At 37.4% G+C, this 25,299-nt stretch overlaps 1 protein-coding gene across 1 annotated transcript in view; it reads left to right on the forward strand.

The window, feature by feature from the left end:
• The window catches only part of Tprg1 (tumor protein p63 regulated 1), a 99,610-nt gene that overhangs the window by 68,429 nt on the left and 5,882 nt on the right, over positions 1–25,299 (forward strand). The window contains exon 4 of the mRNA XM_090331722.1: positions 16,258–16,411. Within this exon, the coding sequence (XP_090187848.1) occupies positions 16,258–16,411 (154 nt within the window). The remainder of the gene's footprint in view (positions 1–16,257; positions 16,412–25,299) is intronic.

Consider the following 25,299-nt stretch of genomic DNA (forward strand, 5'->3'; position numbering starts at 1 on the left):
TCTCTCTCTCTCTCTCTCTCTCTCTCTCTCTCTCTCTCTTTCTCTCTTTTATCACAGGAGAAGTTTGGCAGAGATGAGGAAAGGAGTAGAAAGAATGGGAATACTTTTATTTCCATTCTAAGCCATGGAATCATTCATGCACAATAGAGCCAAAGGTAAACCTGCCTCCTTCCCCGCACATCCATTGATCACTCTGGTAAGGGACACAATCACTCATGAAAGTGAGTCTTTTATTGTTTTCATTCCTTTATTGCCAGCCCTGGGGCTTGAACTCGGGGCCTGGGCACTATCCTTGAATGTTTTTGCTCAAGGTTAGTACTCTGCCACTTGAGCCACAGAACTACTTATAGCTTTTTCTGTGTACATAGTACTGAGGAATCCATCCTAGGGCTTTTTTGCATGCTAGATAAACACTCTACCACTAGGCCATACTCCCAGACCCCGAAAATGAGTCTTCTTACTCATTAACAATGAAAACTTCAGGATCTTCTGAAAGAAGAGCATATGATATAATTTTTCAAATGTATACCCAAGTAAAGATTAAAGTGATCTTTGATTCTGAAATCTCTCTTCTTTTATTTCCCCCCTGGCCAGCAAAGCTTCTACACAAAGGCTCCTGACTGTTTCACCATGCTTTATCCTCCCCTACAAGTACCTTGCCCCTCAAATTTCTGTCCATTTAATCATTTCAAATCAAAACACTGATAGTTCATACCTCTTCTTCTATTCAAAGCTTTCCTCACACATGGATTGTTCGAAGAATAATGTTACAGCACAAGGACAAACTCTGTAGAGTAGCTTTCAATACTTTCTATTTCATTTATTTTATTTTTTTGGTTGACTTCTTCCCTGATATTTATGAAGTTATAACTGTACTGTAACATATAAGTATTTCCATATAATGATTTGCAGTTTCTTCCTTTTGTAGTCTATGAAGTCCTAAGAAAATGTGTAATGGGATAGGTGAATTCTCTTTCTTCATGTACTTTTCTCACCAGGTGGCTCTGCTGATAGGGGACTGATGGTTTCTTTAGAGGACTTATGTTTAAGATTCTAGGGAAGAATACCTGGAATTGAGTGTGTAGACAACATATTACCTTTATAGTAATGAACTTGAATTTTCTTATAAATATAGAAAATAATATCAGATTTAAAACTTGATGATATGTATAACAATGAATATAAAAATAGTTGCATAAATACATTAATATTAGCACTGGGTATTACCATTCCAGGCCAACATCTACCATAGAGCATTTGTGCACAAACACCCACACCTCACCACACAGAGAGATAGAGGGTTATAGAGAGATACAGAGAGTAAGAATTTGGAAAGGTACTACTTGTTTAAAGCATTCAACCTTCAGATAATAATCGTTACTTGCCTTATCTATTTGATTTTGTCCATAACTCTATCTTCCTTTCTTTTCCTTTCCTTCTTTCTTTCTTTCCTTTTTTTCCCCTTTCTTCTCTTTCTTAATTGTTTTCTTTCTTTTCACACTGGGGCTTGGATTATCCCTGAACCATTATACTCAAGGCTAGTGCTCTACCACATGAACCACAGCTCCTCTATTGGCTTTTTGGTGGTTGATTGAAAATCAAAGTCTCATAAACTTTCCTGTCCAGTCTGACTTGGAACCTCATATCAGCCTCCTGAGTAACTAAGATTACAAGTGTAATCCTGGGTGCCTGGTTTATGTGTTATTTTTAATAAACTTTCCCTAAGCTTTGACCACATTTTATTCATTTATGTTCTAATTAATTTACTGCTTCTTTTAGAATTGACTGGGCATCAAGTCAGATGTGGAATCATCCTACCTGCCACATTAGTTTCTCCTCTCATGGCTTTCCCCATCTGATCTTTCTTAATCAACTCAGATTCTCCTATTAGGCTACAGGCATCCAGTTGCTGAGGAATTTCCTTGCTCATCTCTGATGCATACTGCCTAGGGCAGTATATTTTTCACTCAGCACACATTTGCTGAGTGTACAATGTTGTTGGTAAGCTATAGTTCAGAATTTATATCACTTACTCCACACTGTCTCTATGCTGTTCTAAATACAAATCACTTTTTGTTTAGAATTCATAACTTGACATAACCTCTCTCAAGGGCTGCTCCAATTGAAAAAAAATGACGAGAAATTATTTTGTTGGACCCTTTAATTATAAAGAACTTGCTTTGAGACTTAAGTCTTGAGACTCATTTTTGTCTTCTACACTTTGTGAACTGATATAGGGATATGATAAAAGGAAACCTTCATTTGTACCTGCTTTTGGGTTGTGTGTACATGAATTTTAACTTAAATTAGTATATCTTCCCAGAAGTATACATGACTGCACTAGGATGATGCAAGATTAAAGACTATTTTCAGACTTTTCCATCTTAGTTCCAATAACCCTTTGAATACTCCATATAATGCACATAGAAATAATTTGTCAGACACAGGACTCTTCTGTTACCTCCTAATTATGTTGTAGAAAGAAGACTTGTTTTCATTTTTAAATATCGTCTCTTGTCCTTTTTAACAAAATAATTTCTTAAGCTTCGTTGTACAGAATAGCATCAATTATTTAACTTCTTCGAGATTCTACTTCCCTAATTCAGGAAGTATTTGTGCAATAATGATACACTCAATGACGAGCTGGTAACTCAATGTCTGTCTTACCAAAATATTACACATTCAATTCTTTGCTTTTGCCTTGAGCATTTAGCCTAAATAAGTCATCAGGAACTTTGTTTGTTCTGCCTTATAGTTTCTGATCAAAAGCTTCTTTATGAAAGATCAGGTGCCAAAGGAGGAATTAAACTATGAGTTATCTTTTCCATGCCTAATTTCTCCCAAAGTCAATTTGAAAACAAAAATAAGCTCTTCACAATGAAGTTTAACAGTGGCAGGTGTGACAAAGACTTCGAAATTTTTCCAGCTGCCCCCTACTGTCTTCTTGGCTATAATGAATCCTACTTGTGAGGACAGAAATCAGAATTTAGAAGCCATATTTGATGCTGAAATCCAGGCAAGCTGGCAGGTTGGCAAATCACTAGTACAATGACTGTTGTTGTTGGCTAAAGGAACAGATAAGCTGCCCACAGGAGGAAAGGGGAGGCTGTCATAGCATAGTACACTGGGATGGGATTACTGTTGGAATATTGTTTTCCTGACTTAACCACGTACCTTTACAAAAACTTTGGGGAAAATAGAACATGTTCAGAAAGGAGAAATCTGCTGGCAAGAGTAATTTCCGTTTGTCAAATGAAGAACACAGTATTGAAGAACTAAATGTCAGTTTCAGTTGTTGGTTTTTAAAATAAATAAATGACAGAAAAGTAGAGAGAGACAAAAGCAGAGGTTCTATTATAGAAAGTGGCATCACTTTAAAGTAAACATGATATGTTTTTTTTAACAGAAAAGTAAATCTTGGGGAGATCTATTTTAGGTAATTCCATTACTGTATAAGAAAATTATCTGAACTGCACTTTTTGGATTTTTGCCTTCAGTGAGTGCTCAATAGTGAAACCTCTTGCTTTATTTCTCCAATCAGATAAATTCCATGATGCACTCCATTATTCAGCCAAGTCCTATGATCTGGGCCCACAATTTTGGTAGCATTTCTTTGGTCTTTACCGAGCTATGCCTATCCACCTACCTTGCACAAGAAGCTCTCAAAATAAGGACATTTTCCAATTCCCAGTTGGTGACATTCATCCCAGTACTTACTTGGATATGAACTCAGTGGCAATAGGATCAGCTGAAAATTTTCAAGTACAGAGTTCAGAAGCTCAGCCCCCACTTTAGGCTAAATGAATCATAATTATGTTTTAACAAGATCCTAGGTGATTCATATGCATATTCACATTTGTCAGCAATTGTTTAAACAACATTTAGTATAGAAGTCTTTCAAATTCCCTACCTAAACAGCCATGCAATTTTGTTCAAGGATTACGTTGATTTTTTTTTTCTTGATATTTCTCTCCTCTGAGGCAATATCCTGCTGCAGAGGACATATTCTTAGGCCTGAGGAGTGACTAGGAAGAAAGGAGCTGCAGATGACATTTATAAACATGGCCTGATAGTTCTTATATTCAAGGGAAATCTTGAATAAGAAACAATATAATGACCTCATAGGTATGTTCTTGCAACATAAAGAAATCAAAATCTTCAGCAAAATTTAGTTTATGGTGTTTCCAAAGGCAATTATTACACTGTGAAATTTAGGTGAATCATGTCTCTTTTAAAAGTCCAGAATACCCTGAGTTTTTTTTTTTTTTACATAGCTAAGTATCTTCATCTCCAAAAAGTTCTGAATTGAGATTTTGGACAAAAATAGCTAGTAGGAATGCAAGATAATTCAGAAATTACTCTTCTTTGCATTTACTTTTCAGGGTTTTTCTCAAGGGGTGCTTTAAATCTAGATAGAGAGGTATCAGCCACCTTATCTGCATCCTGACAACAGTTAGGATAGATGAGTACCATGAGAGGTCATGAGAGAGAGGCAAACTCATCTCTCCAAGTTTATATAGTAATGCCAGCATCGACATTTGACCCTAAGTCATCATCTTTTGTTCTGTCAAAGTAACTCATAAAAAGCATGAGAATGTTGTTATCAAAATTTTGCCAATGGGTGGTAGACTATAATCACTTGGGTTAAAGATAGATTGGGCTGCTGAACAGCCAATTCTTTTTTTTTTATATTTCTTTTTTTATTGTAATTAGTAAAAGGGTTACATGATATTTGCCAGATAGAAGGTGCATTAATTCACATACATTGATACCCTTTCACATGTCTTGGTACCCATTTCCCTCCCCCCCCACACCCCCTACCCGTCTTGATTTTCCCCCCTTCCCTATCAAATTTCAAATATCCAAATACTAGAATGGTTCTTTTGTTAACTATGATAATAACGGAATAAATATTAATGTAGACTAAGTGCATGCTAGTAAGAGATAGGAGCTTTTACTTTGTCTATATAACTTGCTAGGTGAGCAAGGGAAAAATCAGTAAGCATATATATAATTGTGTATAATCTCTTGAAACTTCTTCCATTTCAATTTCTTCCCAAAGGCAAAATGCTTGCACTTTCAGGAGCATAATCCACAGAAAGTGTGAAGAGAAACTGAGTTCCTAATTTGTCAATGAGAGTCTTCTGCACCTCCTGCCCTGCTGTTTCCCCATTGTCCCTCCAGGTTGCTGGAAGTAAACCTTGGAGGCTGTGAAACCTGTTCTTTCTAAACTCTCCTGCAGAAAATCCAGGCTATCTACTCTTAGTTTCCTTGGAGGGGAAAGAGGCACAAATGTGATTCTGAAAAAATGTTTTGTAAAAAAGCTTTGTAAAAAAGCTGCTGTGGGCCTGTTGATACTTGATGTTAGGAGCACTCTAAAGTCACTTTCTTTTGTGAAAGGGAGACAAAAAGCTACTTGAGACAAAAGCCTACTTGAACCTAAGGACCATATGATTCACCAAATGTCCCAATTTATAATAGAGGGAGTAGCCCCCAAACCTTCCTTTCATTATATAGCATTTTCCTTGGTAGCTTCTCAAGGGCTGTCCTCACATCTTGCCCCCTGCAGACTTGTAGCACAGAAAAGTCTCCTTATAGACACAACATGGCAATAACTGTGGTAAATTGACCTCAAAGAAGGGCTGTGGATGTCCCTACATGCCAAAGTAGAACCCTTCTGGTTCTGAGCATTTCTCTCAAAAATTTCATTTATGTACATCTTAAAATTCATGAAGACCTTCTCCCACTTCTCCTTAAACAAACAGGAAACATCCTAAGAGCTCCTTTCAAAACAATGTTTTTCACAAATTCAGTCCATGGGAAGACAAAAGCAGTAGAAGCAAGAACACTCTAATCTGAGAAAGAACAACTTCTGTTTTGACAGACCCGGACTGTGGTCTACTCATTTCAGTGTTGTCTGGGAGCCTATTCTTGAGTCCTTGCCAGTTCATTTGATGATAAAAGACAAGGCTACAGAATCATTTCAGCTTAGTTAAATGATCACAAGCTGAATAAGTTGGATCATTTGGGTTGGAGCCTGAGGAGTTGTGGTTTTGAATATTGGGAGTGTAGGATAGAATTGTACTTAAAAGGCTTTCAGGCTGAGAAAAATAATTCTGACTTTGACTGGCAACTGGAGGTTCCTGAGCTGGTTTCTGAGTTGGGTGGATTAGCCGCATGTAAGAAGGTAGCGGGTGGATTGAAAGAGAAACTGAAGGGAAAAAAAAAAATGTGACTTCTAAACTAAGGACTTTGTATCTGCTCATATAGGATACTATGGGAATTGTTAGGGTGTCTGGAATCAGGGAGTCCTTGATTCTATTGCTAGCTCCATCACGTACTACTTGATGACTTTGTGTATCAGTTTTGTCAAGTAAAACAGTGTTTACCAATCTACCATGTAAGCTTATGCTAAGACCTAACTGTGAAATTTTAGAAATATTAACATTTCCTGATACTTACTAGTTGCTGCTATAATTGATATTTGATCTTAAATAGATAAGTTATTCTTCCCATGAGAAAGACCAATAAATGACCCTTACAGAAAAAAATAAAAGGAGAAATCTAGTCCCATAGTTGTATCAAGAATGCTTAAGTTACAGTGAATTATTTTTTAGTCCTTTTATGTAGTCCCCATTTAGTTTCAGTGCTGGCTGTGTGTGTCATAGAATGGAAATAAGCAAGTTCAGTGTTGTGCTCCTGATGTCAGGTTTGCTTTGCCATCTGCAAGAAAAAGATCTGAAACTTTACTAGATCTCTGGTGTCTGGGCATCTTCCATTTCTGAACACTTAGCCTCAATCCAGCCATTTATTCGAAACATTTCTAGAAGTGGGTGACATTTACCATCACTGTCATCAAATGTCTCCTTTGTTAACCAGGCCTCAGATCTGACCCTCTGAATCTTGCAAGTCATGCTTAAGAAACTGGATTGGGAGACTGGGGCAGTGATCTATCTTTTGAATCAGAAATATCTGCATATAAATCTAACATTTTAATAGTTCTGTGTTTTTAGCCATTTCGTTCCCATTTTCTTTTTTTAATTGTATTTTATTGTCAGGATAATGTGTAGAGGAGCTACAGTTATGTCAGGTAGGTAATGGACGCATTACTTCTTGAACACTGATACCCCTTCTCATGTTCTTATATCCCATTCTCTCCACCCCCTCCCAATCATCTTGTTTTCCCCCTTCCCTTCCCTATTTCAAATAAACAAATTAATATATATATACAATATACCAGGTAACAAAGTCAGATACAGTAATAACATGAGATAAACCCTACGGAGAAGAAAAGAGAAAAGAAATTACTTCACATCGTACATTAAGAACAACAATCACAAAGGTAAAGTATTAAGAATTTCATGAGGATTAATTGGATGAGGCATGCAAAAATCTTTTATGTGGCACAGGATGCAGCCTAGCTAGCAAATATTAAGAGTTTACTACTTCCTCAACTGCTGCTAGACTCTATCTTTCATTATATTTAACCCATTACACTAGATTTATGAGAAAATATCACTATTCCCATTTATCAGATTATGGAACTTGCTAATTTACTTAAATGACAATTGAACCTATTGAAGATAAAGGTTCATTTGATGTTTCACCTTTATTTTTCTGCTTCTACTATCAGTGCCACTACCACCACTCAACCTTCAATATTCTTGTTTTTTATTTACCTGAAATCTTAGTGACATGCAGCAGGGTGCCGACCTAAAACAAGGATCAGCCCAGCTCATGACCAAGGAGGGTATGTGGCTTAGCTTTGAATCCTGATCACCTCTTCGATCACAATCCCTCTTTGTCCGATGATTTTCAGTTTGGCCAACACAACCAGATTTCCTCATTTAATTAATCCACTCTCCACGGATTTGGCAGTGCCTCCACAGTAGCTTCTATGTTAGGATTAGCCTGCTGTCTGGGCCGTTTTCATTACTGCCCAACCACCCTCCATCCCAACTCCTATTAACTTCTAGTCTGGTTCTAGTCCACTCTTTCTGATCAACAGTGGCCCAAGTGAAAATAAATATGATCACCACAAAAACATACACTGTAATGCACTAAACATAAATGCATAAATATCTTTGCTCTCATGATTCCTTTTCTCAGTAGTTCCTTTCATGTCATTCTTTGACAAACTTGGTTTATCAAAACCTTCCTACTCACCAACATTCAGATGAGAGGCTGCCCATTTTATAACTCTTACTCTGAGTTTCTCTGAGACTTGTTACGATGTATTTTTAATAATATTTGCCTAGCACTCCATCCAAAGTTGAGATCAGTAAACATGTATTAAATAAATGAAACTTTCTTTCACACGTTCAATTCTTAGAAGCTGCTCCTGTCCCGAATTTGTATGCTAACATTCTCTAGAGGACGCTCTCTGTGGCTACTTGGAGTAACTGTTAAATATTGTAGAAGTTATATCCTTAAAAGTTTGAAGGATATTCAGATTAGGAGACTATTTCTGCATGACAAATGCCAAGGTCTGTCAAGAATGATAAAATCACATGCCATCTCATCAGTGAAAATGAAGTCATCATGATATTCTTTAATGGGATCACATTCATTGCATTCTCACTGGAACATACTTGAAATGGGCCATTTAGATGATTGTGACTAAAAGAACAATATAATTTCTCCTCATTTATCCAAAACTTATTTAATTTCACCCATTACATTAGTTTAAGTTGAGTCCAAAAAACCAAAGCTTTCTCTACAAAATGGGTAGACAATAATAAATGATCTGAAAAAAAAGAGGATGTTTTTAGTCCTTTACCTAGAATTTTTATTTTTTTGTTTCCTGACAATAATATGTAGAAAAATCAAATTAGCCTGATGGTGATGGAGGAGACAGCTGACATGCAACTCAGAAACCTGACATTCCAGCATCTTTTAGAGCTTTGTGAAATCATCTCATTTTGTAGGCTTAACAGCTAGACTTAATAGAAAAAGTACTCAAATATATAAGAAGATATTATGTGGCTGTATTATTATTATACCTACTAATAGAAATAACTTCCTAGGTTTCAATTTCTGTGTTGATGAAGTTGAAGAGTCAAAACCGTAAGACATAAATGATGTCCCTTTTAGGACATGTGAAATTTGAGATGACTTTCATTAAGTAATAAAAGAAGTTGTTTTTAGTATAATCTGTTTATGAAAATAATTATGTTAGTTTTAGAATGACTTCCAAACACTTCACCCATTCTGGGAAAGAATAATAAATGCTCCTGTGTTACTTTAAAGAAACCCAATATTAGATAGTTGTATCCCTTCATGGATTTTTTTTTGAGTTAGAATACCTTGAGATACTACCTAAGCCAGTATTTCCACTCTTCGAAGGATTGAGAATGGGAATCCAGAAATATTATATTCATATTTAAGCCACAAAGAAAGATACTTTAAGTTAACGAAAGCGCTAGGATTTTATTGACTGCTGTACAGAGATCTTACGATTGTAATATGTAAACATTCAGAAAGTGGAGTAATAGGCAATCAGATGCATGTGTACATCTTAACACTGGAAGTGGTGCGATCTTTTTCACACCTTTGGTGTGAACATTATATCATTTCTCCCTTCAGCTTTGCTCATGGCCACCTCTGAAGTTTCCAATCAGGTTCCATGTTTCTTAAAAACTTTCAGCCTAAGAGATGCACAGCTTCTTTCTTAGTTATCCTGTTGGTAATCATGCTTTTTCTTTTTTCTTTTTATTTCTGCTTTTGATTTAGCCCTTAGATATTTTTCTTCCTGTAAGATCATTGTTTTAGTTCTAGAAGAAGAGAGCTTAGATCTCTGTGACTCTCAGCAACTCTCTTAAGATTTCTCATACTCGTGAACATTGAGCTTTTAGAATAGCAATTATCCTTCCCTTTCAGGACCGATCTTATTTTACTGGGGGCAGAAAAAAGATTTTGGAGGGGACGTAACTGTAACTCACTGGTTTTGCAGATGGACTCCTGGAGGGAAGTAAAGGGTTCAAGTCACCCAGCAAGTTAGTTAGCAAACCCAGCTTTTGAGCCCAGGCCTCTTAATTCCCACTGAAGGATCTTTCCATGGAACCACGAGGCTTTTCTGAAACATATGGTTATGGTATTACCTATTTTCTCCCTTACTTTTCCCTCCTGCCCCCAAACTCGTACAATTTCTTAGTTACCCTTGCCAGTAAATGGTTAATCTCACAGGGCCCAAGGCCTTGGAAACTTCTGGGAGGGAGCCAGGTGAGCAAAGAGAACAGATAAAGGCAGCACCTGCCGATGGGTTTGGAACAGCCTGGGGACACTGAGCAAATGTAAACACATTCTGCAAATCTTATTGTCTGACTCTGTGCCAGCGTCTTTTGGGTTCTTGTCATGGAAAATATTTCCTCTGAGGTCATTCAATGAGCAAAGGAGCATTGAATACCCTCCAGGGTGCCAACTTTGCCCCTGCTTTTGTCCCAATTAAATAAGCAAAGGACTAACATTTCACGGGTCTGGAAGACCAGCCTTTCAACAATATAAGCTGTGAGGTAGGAAAAAGGAGATGTGAAAACAAAATTCATTGTACTGTTCTGAACTGCTTTCCACTCTGGGTGCCGGCCCTCCTCAGGGCCTTCCTCTGTTTGCTCACCCATACTTACAAGCACACGCCCTGAGTTTAGAGCTAGAGTTAATGTCTGCGCTTCCTCATAAATCTCAGTTTGGTGCCTCAAGCTATGTTTTTAATTCTTTGGTGGAGCTTTGAGATTTGAGATGAGTAGAAAGGAGGGGTGGCTGACCAAGGTAAGAATGGAAGCTACTATGTCTCTTTCTGGAAACCAAGGCATTTTTGTTCAGTTCTGTGAACTAGATGCTTAGGGCCTTTGAGGGGAAAAAAAAAAATCTCTGAAGTCCAGGATAGAAGAAGAGTGGGAAATTAAGGCGAAAGGAGACTGACTGATGGTGTTGTCCAATATAAAATGATGCATGGACTTTTTCACAAAAGAAGAATGTGTGGAATGAGCAAATTAACCCCGGCTGATGAGTGTCTGACATCTTTTCTAATTCAGTTAAAAATGTCTTCAAGGAAGCGTTCTTCCTGACAGAATAGAATTTCTTGTCTTACCAAATCTGCTATTGAAGAAAGTTTTCCCTCCATTCAACTTGGACCAACTTTTTTTTGTGGGAGTAAAACATACTTCTTCATGCTTGGGTTGTTCTCAGCCCCCGTGTATGCATAGTAACTTCTGTGTAAACCTGACTCTTTCAACATCTTTGCTTTTTTGCTTTAGAAAGCAAGCCTTCTATTGGTGTGCTGTGGAGGTAAAGCTGTAATTGCTGAGGCCTTCAGCTCTGCCAATAACTGTGCTTTAGAATTTTGAATCTGAGTCACTGAAGAGAACGTGTAATTAACGTGACTCAAGGAAGCACTGGGATCTTTGAAAATTCTGCTGCTCAGTGTGTGTGTGTGTGTGTGTGTGTGTGTGTACATACATGCAGGTAAAGAACTATTCAGATAGTCTAGCATCCCTAAACTTTTCTATTACAGACCTCCTTTTTCTAAAAAGTCTAGAGCTGTTCCTCTACTTCTTTCTTTTTTTTTTTTTTTGCCAGTCCTGAGCTTCGGCTCAGGGCCTGAGCACTGTCCTTGGACTTTCTCAAGGCTAGAGCTCTACCATTTGAGCCTCAGCACCACTTCCGGCTTTTTTCTATGTATGTGGTACCGAGGAATCGAACCCGGGTCTTCATGCATGCTAGGCAAGCACTTTAACCACTAGGCCAAACTCCCGGCCCCTCCTCTACTTCTTTCTATTTCAGGGAAGTTTTGAAGTTTAGCAGAATTGGAGAATATTCTTTTTACGTCAACAAATAATAGAATAAAATAAGTAGTAAAGCCAGCCCTGGCACAAAAGGACCTGAGACTCTTAGCTCCAGTTAACCTCTAGAAAATGGGAAGTGAGGCTTGGCTCAAGGGTAGGGTGGTAGCCTTGAGTTGAAGAGCTCTGGAACAATGAACTAGGCCCTGGAGTAGGGCAGTAGCCTTGAGCTGAAGAGCTCAGGGAGAGCGCCCAGGCCCAGGAGTAAGGTTGTGGCCTTGAGCTGAAGAGCTCAGGGACAGTGCCCAGGCTGAATTCAAGTCCCATGACACCCCCCTCAAAAAAAAAAAAGAAAAAGTGGTAATGAGCAATCTTTTATTTCTGTGATGAGACTCATGGGTTTCTTCCTATCTCCCTATATCAAGGTCTGGGAAGGAAATAATAGTCAAAGTGTCCCAGAGATCATCAGATTGGAGGCTTTGGAAATTCAGGGTTCAAGTGTCTTCATTGTTTTACCCACAATTCTCATACATAACCCATGGCACTGAAGAAAGAGAACATGGAAATGGCTTCAGGAACCACTTTGGAGTGATTTAAAAGTTGGTTTTGAATTCATTATAAAAGCTCATTCAGGAAGTAGGCTTACTTAGTCTGGAGAGAAGAGAGTTGAAAGACTGATGTAAGTATCCAAATGGAGGTCTGGTTGAATGATTTAAGATTGGAAAATAATTCATATAAAATATTTACTGAAAAGTGTAAGCTAAACACAAAAGTATCCTGGGGCCCCATCTATAATTACTTCTACTTGGGAGGCATAGTTAGGAGACTTGGGGTCAAAGGACAGTCCAGAAGAGGAAAAAGAGAGAGAACTTATTTTAAAAACATACGGGCCGGGAGTTTGGCCTAGTGGTAGAGTGCTTGCCTAGCATGCACAAAGACCCGGGTTCCATTCCTCGGTACCACATATATAGAAAAAAGCTGGAAGTGGTGCTGAGGCTCAAGTGGTAGATCTCTAGCCTTGAGAAAAGTCCAAGGACAGTTCTCAGGCCCTGAGCTCAAGCCCAGGACTAGCAAAATAGTAAAAATTTAAAAAAATACTAACATACACAAACCTGGGTGCATACCATAATGGAACACTTACCAAGTTAAAACACTGCAAAAATAAATTAATGAATGAAAGAAAAAAATGAAGGTGTGTGTGGGGGAGAGGGAGAGAGCAAGAGACACAGAGAGAGAGACATAAACAGAGAGAGAGAGAGAGAGAGAGAGAGAGAGAGAGAGAGAGAGAGAGAGAGAGAGGGAGAGAGAGAGAGAATATAAATGTTGGACTCAGAATCAAGTGGAAGATTATGATCTAAAGTGTATGTAGACTGGGGCAGAACATTCTGATACTTCCTCTGCACTGCAGATTTACTTCTCTTTTCTGATCTTATCTGTGTCCAGTGATCATGGTTGTTTTTCTTCCTGCATTTTATTCCATTTCACTAGCAGTTCTTGATTTGGTGATCTGATTATTTATGGTAATTTTCTTTATCTTATTTCCTGTAGCCACATTTATGTGTACCAAAGTAGCTCATCAACATTACTGTCTAGGTTGAATCAAACTAAAAAAATAAAATAAAATTCTTAGCAGTTAATGGTAGGTTTTAAGATTTATGGTAAGCATTTAATATTTGTTAGTTTGACAATACATACGAAACAGTAGTGTCCCATCTTCTTGTTCCTCACAAAATTATTGTTTTCTAAATATCAGGAAGATCACATTAGTGCCTAAAGATAACAGAACTGTCAAAATGCATGGTTGGCATCCAGTAAGGATTTAGGAAGAGAGTTCCAAAGTATCATTGCTTAATGATCTGGCTTTGTCATTCTTGATTTGAGACTGTACCCCTGCTTTCATTAGCCTACCATAAAACTCAGTGAGACAGAGTCACAGTTCTTTCCCTGAATATTCTCCCCCTCACTCCCAGTGCTGCCATATTTTCTATAATGTCACAATATTAGTAATTTCACAGTTACTAACATTTAGCAGTTTGTTTTGAGTCAGTCTTTCTGGTGCTGATGGCTCACACCTGTAATCCTAGCTACTCAGGAGGTTGAGATCCAAGCATTGCAGTTTGAAGCCAGCCCAGGCAGGAAAGTCTGTGAGACTCTTATCCCTACTGAAACACCAGAAAACTAGAAGTGGTATGCTATGTAGCAAAGTAGTAAAGCATTAGCCTCAGGAGATAAGCCTCAGAGACAGCACCAGGCCCTGTGTTCAAACACCACAACCAAAAATAATAAGGTATGTTGTACCTTGAGAGCTTATTTTATTTCTCCACACTAAAGAAGCCATAAGCCAGAGGCTGCTCTTCTGTATGATCTATGTCCTTCACTGGTGAGTGTTAGTGCTTTGGTGACTACAGGCTCCCTACCACACCCACAATTACTGAGGCCACCAAATAGCTGAATACTCTAAAGGCTCTCTAGAACATGGCAGAAGCCATGTTGCTTTTCAGAATGGGAAACTCTATTCAGGAAGATTCAGAAAGAGAAATGTTTTAGGCTAAATGTAGATTGAGGTTCAGAAGGGAAATATGGCTTGCCCATAATTATCATCCTGACAGTCATCCTGTTTATTGTCTCACATGAATGTGCATAGGTTACTATCACATGAAGCATTTCTGTTCATGAAGGCATTGGCTGTCTCTACAATTGCTCTAAGGACATTTATCGAGGTAAAGAGGATGGTAGACTAGATAAGGTATACCTTAAATTTTATCTTTGGGGAAATTACTTCATTTTAGGTTCATTTCTCCAGCCAAGGAAACAAAAGTTGACTAAAATTGCATATTTATAATTATACTACATCTCTCCCCCCCCTCTCTCTTTTTTAAAAGGCCATTTCCGTGGTCAAACTGATCAAGTATTTAGCAATAAAGTTCTACTTGAATTTTATGATTCAACTTCATTTGGAGTTGTCTGAAAGTAAAAGATATGATATGTACTTATTAAGGAAGTTATCTTGTCAGATTTTTTTTATCTTCTTTTGTTAAAAATAAAATGATACCCACCATATGAATTGACATATAAAGCAGTAAATAATTCTATTGTGCAAGTTGTTTTAAGGAATTCAAAATAGCCCATTAACTAGCATGCATAGACTATTTATAGTGCTTATTATGATTTATTGACAGGCCAGGAAAAAAATATTGTGTGGGAAAGTATAGGAAGGGGTAGGTGATTGTCAGGGCAGTAGCTAAGAATCTAAACACTTAGAAAGCAAACTTCAGAGGCATACCCAACATTTCTTTTACTGTCTTTTTCTTCCCTATTTCTTTATTTCTCTCTTTACTTTTGTGGTCAGGGGTGGTGATAGGGAATGGACTAAATACAAAAAAAGGCAAATATCAATTTTCAAACACAATCATTGAAACATCTGACAACTGGTCCTTTTGTAAGATGCAGACCAGCAATCAGCCAGTTGAAGGCTGGGGCATATGCATGCATGTGAGTTTGTGTTTATACATATCTGTGCATGGATAAATATTCAGAAGCCACGATAGCACTCCCAAAGGAATCCGTCCTTAACACAGGATGTGACAGCATTGTGAAGGTACCATCATCAAGCTACTCTTCCTCCCCCACCACCACCCTATGCTAGAAATCCTAGAGTTTAATTTCTAGAAGAAATGAGACCTCTGTAATGCTTCATGGGCTGCTTAGAATTACAAGCCACTTAGTTTTAATGTTTGTTGAAAGCGAGGCACCCAGGCATTTCTGTGCATTTAGTGGTATCTGAAACCACAAACCTTAAATTATGATGGCCACATCTCAAGAAACAGGCCTCAGAGATGACAGTTTTATTATTTAATGTGGCCCCACTCCTCTGCCATATTCCTACCTCGCTTTCTCTTGTTCTACACTTAAATTTATCAGATGAGTAAGTCTCTGTGGCAATTGACTTCCTTCTGTATGTTGGGGGTTTACGACAGTGATTTAGGTGGAAGAGCCAGGCACTTTGCCCCCAAGGTGTCCTGGGAGAAATGAATCAGGTGAACAAGGCACCAGCAAAGGTAGAAGCTAAGGTCACTGACTTGAGAAGTTGGGCATTTCTAAAGGTCCTATTGGTCCTGATCTGTCCAAAGTCCCATGTCTTTTCTAGGCCACTTATGTGGAAATTGTTGCTGTTGTCACATCTTCTCTATACTCCTGACACTGTTTCCCTCCAAATTTCCAGCACTGGCTGTTGTCCTAAACTCCAGACTAGTATTTCCATGTGGAATTCTCAGAAATCTTTTGAACTTAAATCTTTGAAATGATTCACCCTTTTCTTCTCACTTCCTAAATTCCTCAGAATAATAATTTAACTGGGTGGCAGGCGAACAAACCATTTGTCACAGAAGAAATATAATGGCTCTGAGAAGTTATGCATTCTCACTCTTTTATTTTAATCTGAAGGAAGTGGCTAACCTTATGGATAATTTTTTTCCACTAGAAGACCAGGAGAAGGCCTTAGGATCTACTGGGGCAGCCCAGATGAACAGTCCCTGTTGTCCCGCTGGAACCCATGGTCCACTGAAGTCCCTTATGCCACCTTCACTGAGCACCCTATGAAGTACAGCAGTGAGAAGTTCCTTGAAATTTGTAAGGTAGGTGAGCGGCTTAAGCATCACCATTGGATTAGCTATGCTTGTGAAGCTATTTGCTTCTGAAAGATGCCTGGAGTGTGGCCTATTGGTAGAGTGCTTGCCTACTATGCACAAAGCCTTGGGTTCAATTCCTTGCTATCACATACACAGAAAAAGCAGGAAGTAATGCTATGGCTCAATTAGTAGAATGCTAGCCTTGAGAAAGCTCAGTTTCCAGGCCCTGAATTAAAGTCCCAGGACTGCCAAAATAAAAATCTTTATAGACCAAATATCTTTATAGAACTTTGTGAGTTCAAACCCATGACTAATTAAAAAAAGAACATTGTAAATAAAGAGTATAGGCTATATATATGTATATATATACATATGTATATAACCTATCTATGTATTCATCTATCATATTAACCATAATATGATACTCCATCCTGCTAATTTATCTTAATGTAATATTGTATTGTTAATTTAAATGCAATAGTTATTGTATCTCCTTACGTCTGTGGTCAGCAGGTGAACACAATTTTCTCTATTAGAATCCTGATTGTGTTGCTCTGAGACGTATGGAATAGTTTCACGTATGCTTAGTAAGGAATGGCTCCATGGTCATGTTTATGTTACTTCTTATTCTGAGTTTTGGTAGTTTCTCTAAAATACATGGAGTGAATACTATCTTTGCCCCCCCCAATCTTATCAGTCCATTGTGAGGTCAAATGGAAAAAAAAATATGTGTATAAATGCTTCATAGAATATAACACAATTATGATTATTTGTATGTCTTCAAATCTTGTCTCCTCAGGTGGTAGATTAAGTCATTTGTACTATTCCCTCCACTCCCACCATGTCTCTGAAGTGTTCAACATAGCAAAGAGTCAGGAAGTAAAACTATTGGGGCTGAAGATTCCCAGAAAGATGCAATTTCATTATCAGAAAAAAACACAAAATATACATGTAAATGTGTACTTCCAGGCCAAGAAATTCTCATCTTTTCTATCCTTTGTATATTTACCTTAACATTCTATTATTCACTTCCGAATATTATCACATTTGCTATACAGTCAAAACTTGGCAATCTGCATCTAAATTACCTGTGTGGCTGGATAGAATATGATACATTTCTCTCATTATGTAGGATACATCTCTCTATGCAAATTTGTATATCTAGGAATAAATAAAGTTAGTAAGCTTTATATTTTATTAAAAAGGGAACCATATGAATGATATCACTTAACTTCATTTTAATATATAGGTCAAATTGGATTGAATCTATTGTACTCCAGAGAAATTCTAAAGATTTATGCAGATGTCCTCAGATGCTTATGGTATCATGGTTTACCTCTGGCTCCAAGCTACTGGCAAGCTTTAAGTTCATCCAGTGTACGTATGGATCATGTTGCTAAAGTTCATGTGACATTCCTGCTTCACAATTCCTCAGCCAAAGCATCAACATCAGCTTGCAGCCTAAATCTACCACCCAAAGCCAACTAACCAAAATAAAATGAAAACCAAGAACAACTTAGCATTTACACAAAGGCATCTATATAAGAACAAGTTTGAGGAGAATGTCAGAGATAGAGAGACTGAGAGAGAGAAGCTAACTATTAATAATAATTCACTGAGATGGTTTCATCATCCACTCTCTCTTCTATTGCCTCCTCTGAACTTATGCTTTTTATTATGGTGATTAATATTAGTACTAATTAATATTAATATAAAATGTATAATCAATACTAATTAATATTAACCATCACAATAATAATATTAATATTTCTTTTTGAATACCATTACTCGAGTCAAAAGGTTTAGCAGTATGAGTTCTCAAAGAAATATTTTAAAAAGAAATCTAATATTAGCCATTAAAATAATAGATAAATATATATAGATACATAGCATATTTTTAAATAGTTAAACTTGCTTATAAGCCAAAGTGAAAGCTAAATGGTTTTGTTATTATATCTATTACCTTCTTAGGCAAATCTTCTTTTTGCCCTTAGACCTAGTACATTAGTTACTTATTTCTGAATGTCTTTTCCTAGAAGTTCAGGGTAATAGAGAATGAATTCTATGAATTACAGAGAAGAAAACTCCCTGTCCCATTATAATATCTGATAATGCTTTGTTGTATTCTCTATACTCCAATACAATCAATTTTGAAAGAAAATGAGATGTTGAAAGGGTATAAAATAGTTTATCTTCTACCAGCAGAGTTGAAAAGATAACCACTGTGGTTCTTTTGAAATGCAAATATGAACAGAAGGTGTATATGTGCATGTGCAGATATGTTTGTTTATGTGCATGAATATGTGTATACACAGAGGCACATGACTATTGCATATATAAACACAATGGATTGTTGTTTGGTTCACTTTAGTCGATTATTGTACTCTATAGATCTGTTAAGTGTTTCCAGTAAGGATTTCTTTTTCTTAATCTAAAGGCATTTTTTTCCTTTCATTCTGGCAACAATCTGACACTTTTATATGCCAAGTTAATACTTTTTTTTCATGTATTTTTATTGTAATTAATAGAAGGGTTACATTATATTCACCAGCTAGAAGGTACATTGTTTGACAAATATTAATACCCTTTCTCATGTCTTGGTCCCCATTTCCCTCCCCCCACACCCAACTCTCATCTTGTTTTCCCCCCTTCCCTATCCGATTTCAAATAACCAAATAAGCATATATACAATATATCAAATAACAAGGTGAAATACTGTAACAATAAGAGATAAACAAGGGACACAAAAGAGATGAGAGATAACATAGTACATTAAGGACAACAATCACTCATTATATGGCTTCTGTTTCCTTATCCTGGAGGTCCTTTCATTTATCATCATAATATAGGGCCTTTATGTATCTAGGTTTTGTTCTATTGTAAATCTCTGCTAGGAGAGCCCAAGGTTTCTACTGATTATGACAAATGAGGGAAACCATGAACTTATGTTCCTCTGAGCCTGGCTTACTTCACTTAATATGATTTTTTCTAAGTCTTTCCATTTTCTTACAAATGGGGTGATGTCATTCTTTCTGACAGCAGCATTCTATTGTGTATAAATACCACATCTTGTTGATCCACTCATCAACTGAGGGGCATCTGGGTTGGTTCCATATCTTTGCTATGGTAAATAGTGCTGCAATGAACATCATTGTGCTAGTGGCTTTAGTATGTCCTGTTTCTGGACGGTTGGGTAAATGTCAAATAGTGGAATTTCTGGGTTTCAAAGAAGGATCCAACTTTAGTTTTCTGCAAGTGCTTAACCAGTTCTGCCAGCACCACTTATTGAAGAGGCTGTCTTTCTTCCATTCTATTTTGTTGGCTCCCTTATCAAAGATTAGGTGGCCATAGATCTGTGGGTTAATATCTGGATCCTCAGTTATAGTCCATTGGTCTTCGGGCCTGTTTTTGTGCCAGCACCAAGCTGTTTTGGTCACTATAGATCTGAAATAGAGTCTAAAGTTTAATATTGAAAATCCTCCTGGGCTGTTCTTTCTGCTAAGAAGTGTTTTTGCTATACGGGGTCTTTTATTATTCCATATGAAATTTTGGATTGCCTCTTCTATTTCTTTAAAGAATGACATTGGGATATTGATGGGTATTGCAGTCTGAAGAAGAAACAAAAGTGGCCTATAGACACATGAAGAAATGCTCAACATCTCTGGTCATAAAAGAAATGTAAATCAAAACAACTCTAAGATTCCACCTCACTCCAGTGAGAATGGCCAGGATGAAGAAAACTAATAACAACAGATGCTGAAGGGGATGTGGCCAGGAGGGATCACTACTACACTGTTGGTGGGAGTGCAAACTTGTTCACTATGGAAAGCAGTATGGCAGTTCCTCAAAAGACTAAACATGGAGCTCCCCTATGAGCCAGCAATTCCACTACTTGGCATTTACCCAATCATCCAGAAACAAAGACATACTAAATCCACCAGCACAACAATGTTCATTGCAGCACTATTTACCATAGCAAAGATATGGAACCAACCTAGATGTCCCTCAGTGGATGAGTGGATCAACAAGATGTGGTATTTGTACACAATGGAATTCTATGCTGCTGTCAGAAAGAATGACATTGCCCCATTTGTTAGGAAATGGAAAGACTTAGAAAAGATCATATTAAGTGAAGTAAGCCAGACTCAAAGGAACTTAGGCTCAATGGTTTCCCTCATTTGTCATAATCAGTAGAAACCTTGGGCTCTCCTAGCAGAGATTTGCAATAGAGCAAAATCTTGATACAAAAGGCCATATAGTAGGATGCTAAATGAAAGATCTCTAGGATATTGAAACATAAGCCATATAATGAATGATTGTTGTTCTTAAGGTACTGTTATCTCTCATCTCTTTTGCTGTTCCTTGGTTATCTCATATTGTTACAATATCTCACTTTGTTGCCTGATATATCGGAAATATTTATATTTGGTTATTTGAAATTGGATAGGGAATGGGGGAAAACAAGATGAGGGGTAGGGATGGGGGGAGGGAAATGGGGACCAAGACATGTGAAAGGGTTTCCATGTATGGGAATTAATGCACCATCTATCTGGCAAATATCATGTAACCCTCTATTAATTACAATAAAAATATATGAAAAAAATTTAAAAAAATAAAGAATGGGCTTATATTTATTAAAAAAAAGAATGATACTGGGATATTGATGGTTATTGCATTGAATTTGTAGATAGCTCTTGGCAAGATTGCCATTTTCAGGGTGTTAATTCTTTTAATCCAGGAGCATGGGAGGTTTTTCCATTTGCCCAATTCTGCTTTAATTTTCTTTTTCAGGGTTTTAAAGTTTTTACCAAAAAAAATCCTTTATATTCTTAGTTAATTCCTCCGTACTGTATTTCCTTTGGACCTATTGCAACAGGAGTTGCTTTTCTGATTGTTGCCTCATTCCTCTCATTGTTGGCATAGAAGAAGGCAGTTGACTTTTGAGGGTTAATTTTATACCCTGCTACCTTGCCAAAGTTTTGAATCAGCTCAAGAAGCTTGGAAGTGGAGTCTATAGGGTTCTTTAAATACAGAATCATGTCATCTGAAAAGAGGGAAATTTTCACTTCCTCTTTCCCTATTTGGATCCCTTTATGCTTGCTTCTTGCCTTATTGCTCTGACTAGGAATTCTAGTCCTATGTTAAAGAGGAGTGGAGGGAATGGGCATCCTTGTCCCATTCCTGATTTTAGAAGGAATGGCTTTAGCTTTTTGCCATTAAGTACAATGCTAGCTGTATGTCAAGTTAATTCTTATTCAAAGGCTACCCCAAGCCCTAGCTCAGTAGGAAAACAAAGGATCTCCTTGTGGAATGAGAGGTGATGAATACTTGGATCCAGTTCTTTGACTCATTTTTTTCTTTTGTTTTTCTTTTTTTTGGGGTCACAATACGATTTGTGTTTAGGAACTTTTCCAGGAATTGCTTTGATTAAGACTTAATTATACTAATGTAAAATAATAAATATGAAAAACAATAATTTGGGGTATCTGGAAACCCTTTAATATGAATAGTTATTTTTTTATTTTTATTTTTATTGTCGGGATAATGTATAGAGGGGTTATAGTAATGTTTGCCAGGTAGTGGGCACATTACTTCTCACACATTGATGCCCCTTCTCATGTTTTTGTCCCCATTTTCCTCCTCCCACCTCTCCCAGTCATCTTGTTTCCCCTCTTCCCTTTCCTATTTCCAATTAATCTGAACATTTCTTTACATAGCATATGATTTACAACGTGTTGTAAGCTGTTTCCTCCATTTCTATTAGGAATTGATTGGAATAAAAGAGCATAGTATGAGAGATAGATATAACTATGTCAAACTCTGGCAATAATTACAATTTAACAAATATATTGTGGTACAGCATAGGGAATAATGGAAGATGAGTTAGACACAGCTAACATTTTCAATTGATTTGCAATCTAATAAAGTAACTTAAGATCATAAATATGCAAACTTATTCTTACCCAATCTTCTTCATAGCACCTAGAATCTCTTTATTTAACAAAATTTTCTGACACCTGTTTTAAATGCAGTTATAATGATGGTTGCTATGGATATGAACATAAATGTGACAAGATTCTTGCCTTTGTGCAAGACAATGCTTAACATAGGAGGCAGATAAGACGGTCAGGGTTTAAAATTGTACACTGATACATTAAAACAGCAGTTTGGATCTGGTGAAAAGCAATAGAGGTACATGAAAGCATGAGTATTGCTCATAGAAAATAATGAATTCATCTTATATATTGCCCCACTCTGATTACCATGGCCTAGGTAGTAAGTATAAGAGTTTAAACTAAGTTAGCAGCAGTAACAGAGAAAGATGATGAGGACATGTTAAATTATTCAGCATAGCAATTGATGCAAATATATAACTGATGGGTTACAGAAGAAGATGAAATCTAAGATGATATCATTTCTGGTTTTGGAAGGTAAGGTCTCCCCTAATTTGTATGAAGATGAATGGAGTAGGAATAGGCTTGAAGGGTTAATTTAGTTTACTTTAAGTCATGTTAGGTCTGAAACATCCATTGAATTTCAGATTGAGTTGATTTTCAGGTGGACAAAAATCTGTGTCTTATCTTGGTAGTTGATCTAGTGATCAGATCATATAACATTAGGTCAAAGCTGAGTTATGGAATAGGTATCAAGTAAGACATATTAACACACCCAATTACATTATGTTAAAACTAAGTTTCTTACTATTGATTTACCAATATACTTTCAAATATATGTAATGCTATGGAAAACACATCATTTCCCCTTTTATCAATCATTAACATGAATAACTACAGACAGCTTCAGCATCATCAAATACAGTAGTCAAAAGGCTCTTTTCAAGCCGGGTGTGGTGGCTCATGTTTGTAATCCTAGCTACTCAGGAGGTTGAGATCTGAGGATCATGGTTCAAAGCCGACATGGGCACCAAAGTCCATGAGATTCTTATCTCCACCAGAAAAGCAGAAGTGGTGCTGTGGCTCATGGGGTAGAGTGGTAGCCTTGAGCTGAAGAGCTCAGGGACAGCCCCAGGCCCAGAGTTCAAGCCTCATAACAAACAAAAAAAAAGGCTTTTTTTTTCATACAATGTTACTTATCTCCTAACCCAACAAAACATTTTCAACTTGAGCTCTACATGCCTTGTGTTTGTTACACAGATGCTCTCTCATTTGAGTTATCTTCTCCCCTCCTCCATTTCTGTCTTTGTTAAATAATTATGATCTGCTTATTTGCCATTGTAGCTAACATGACAGATTTGTGCTACCATGCCCAGTTAATAATCTCAGCCCCCCAAGTAGCTAGCATGTAGCATGACACATGTGTACCATCAACACTGGTATCCTTCTTCTTCTTCTTCTTCTTCTTCTTCTTCTTCTTCTTCTTCTTCTTCTTCTTCTTCTTCTTCTTCTTCTTCTTCTTCTTCTCTTCACTTAGCTGGGTTTCAGGAAAATGTGTATTGCACTGCTTCAAAGAACGGTTGATGGAGCCCAAATCTGGTGGATAACTGAATGGATCATGGATGTATGTATAGCCAACCAAAGTCATCCATAGAACAACCATATATACTTTCCCCTAACATCTTGAAAGTATACAGATGTCTTAGTAATTAATTATAGTTTTATATTCTTAGCCTCCTTTCTCCCCTTCACATTAATTTAACAAATACTCACTGAATATCTCCCTAGCATTGAGTGATACCTGAAGCACTGCTAAGTAACCTAGGAAACCAAGAAGTATAAGTAGATTTTGCCCTCCAGGCACTTGTGGTGTAAATGGAGGAGGCAGAAAGGTAATTAACAAATTATTATTTAATGTGCTACAATTGTTAATAGAGGGGTTCACAGGTATTATGGGCGCCTGGAAGAGAGAACAGATAATTCTAAATGTTAACAGGTGTGATGACATTTGATGTGAAAAATCAAGGCATGCATGATTTAAACATCAAAGAAGGTGAGAAAAGATGTTTTAAGTAAAGGAAACATGGTTAAAAGCTGCAAATTACAGTCATATGAAATGTTCTTAGATAAATAAAACTCAGTTTAAGGAGCTTAAAGCGCATGCATGTGTATGTGTACACATGTGCATGTACAGTGGAGAGTTGAGGAACTGGACTAGTAGAATAGAAATTAGAATGTGTAGGTAATAAACTACCAACCCAGATTATCTGAGGTAAAATGTGCATGGATGCTGTATGTACATTTTGGCAAGCCATGTGATTTCATGAGGGATTGCAAGGATTCAGTATTGAATGGACTGATTCTTAGCCTAGGCTGCCTCCCTTCCTACACTGGGAGATTAAAACCTGTGGCCTGAAGGCTTGGAAAACCTGCTCTGTGAAGGAATGTGAGCCTACAGGCATGAAACCTACTCTCTTTGCCCAGTGTAAACAGGAAGCAAATGATGGTTGTAATAAAGAAAACTGAGACTCTAGGCCTAGGAGTCCTGGCAGACAGTACCTGAAGCAACCAGGGGCCCAGGCACTCAGCTGGTAAATAATTGCTGTAAAGTCAAGATTACTTCTCTATCCCCGCCCCTGATAGTTCACCGGCACCAACACACAACCTCTGTGTAACTGGAGTTGTTAAAACTTGACCCTTTGTTTTTAAGATTGGAATAAAGGAGGGAGCCAGAGGTGGGTGTATAAAAGCTTTTAGAGAAAACTATGTGGTGGTGGCATTCATATCAGATGACACAGCGTTCCTGTCACACAGATTGAATTCAGGTGCTTGAAATCTTAAGAGCCAGCTTGGGTACATGGCCTTTTGTCTGCCTTTCCTTGCACTGCTTGTTTCTCTGTAAGCAGGCTCACAGAAATGACTGGAAATAAAGTGCATCTGACTCCACTGAAATGCTAAGTTCATTGAGTATGAAATAGTGTCAACTTTTTTCCCTAGCAC

This window comes from Megascapheus bottae, chromosome 1 (genome assembly GCF_031878675.1).
Source record: "Megascapheus bottae isolate mThoBot1 chromosome 1, mThoBot2.hap1, whole genome shotgun sequence".
NCBI lineage: Eukaryota > Metazoa > Chordata > Mammalia > Rodentia > Geomyidae > Megascapheus > Megascapheus bottae.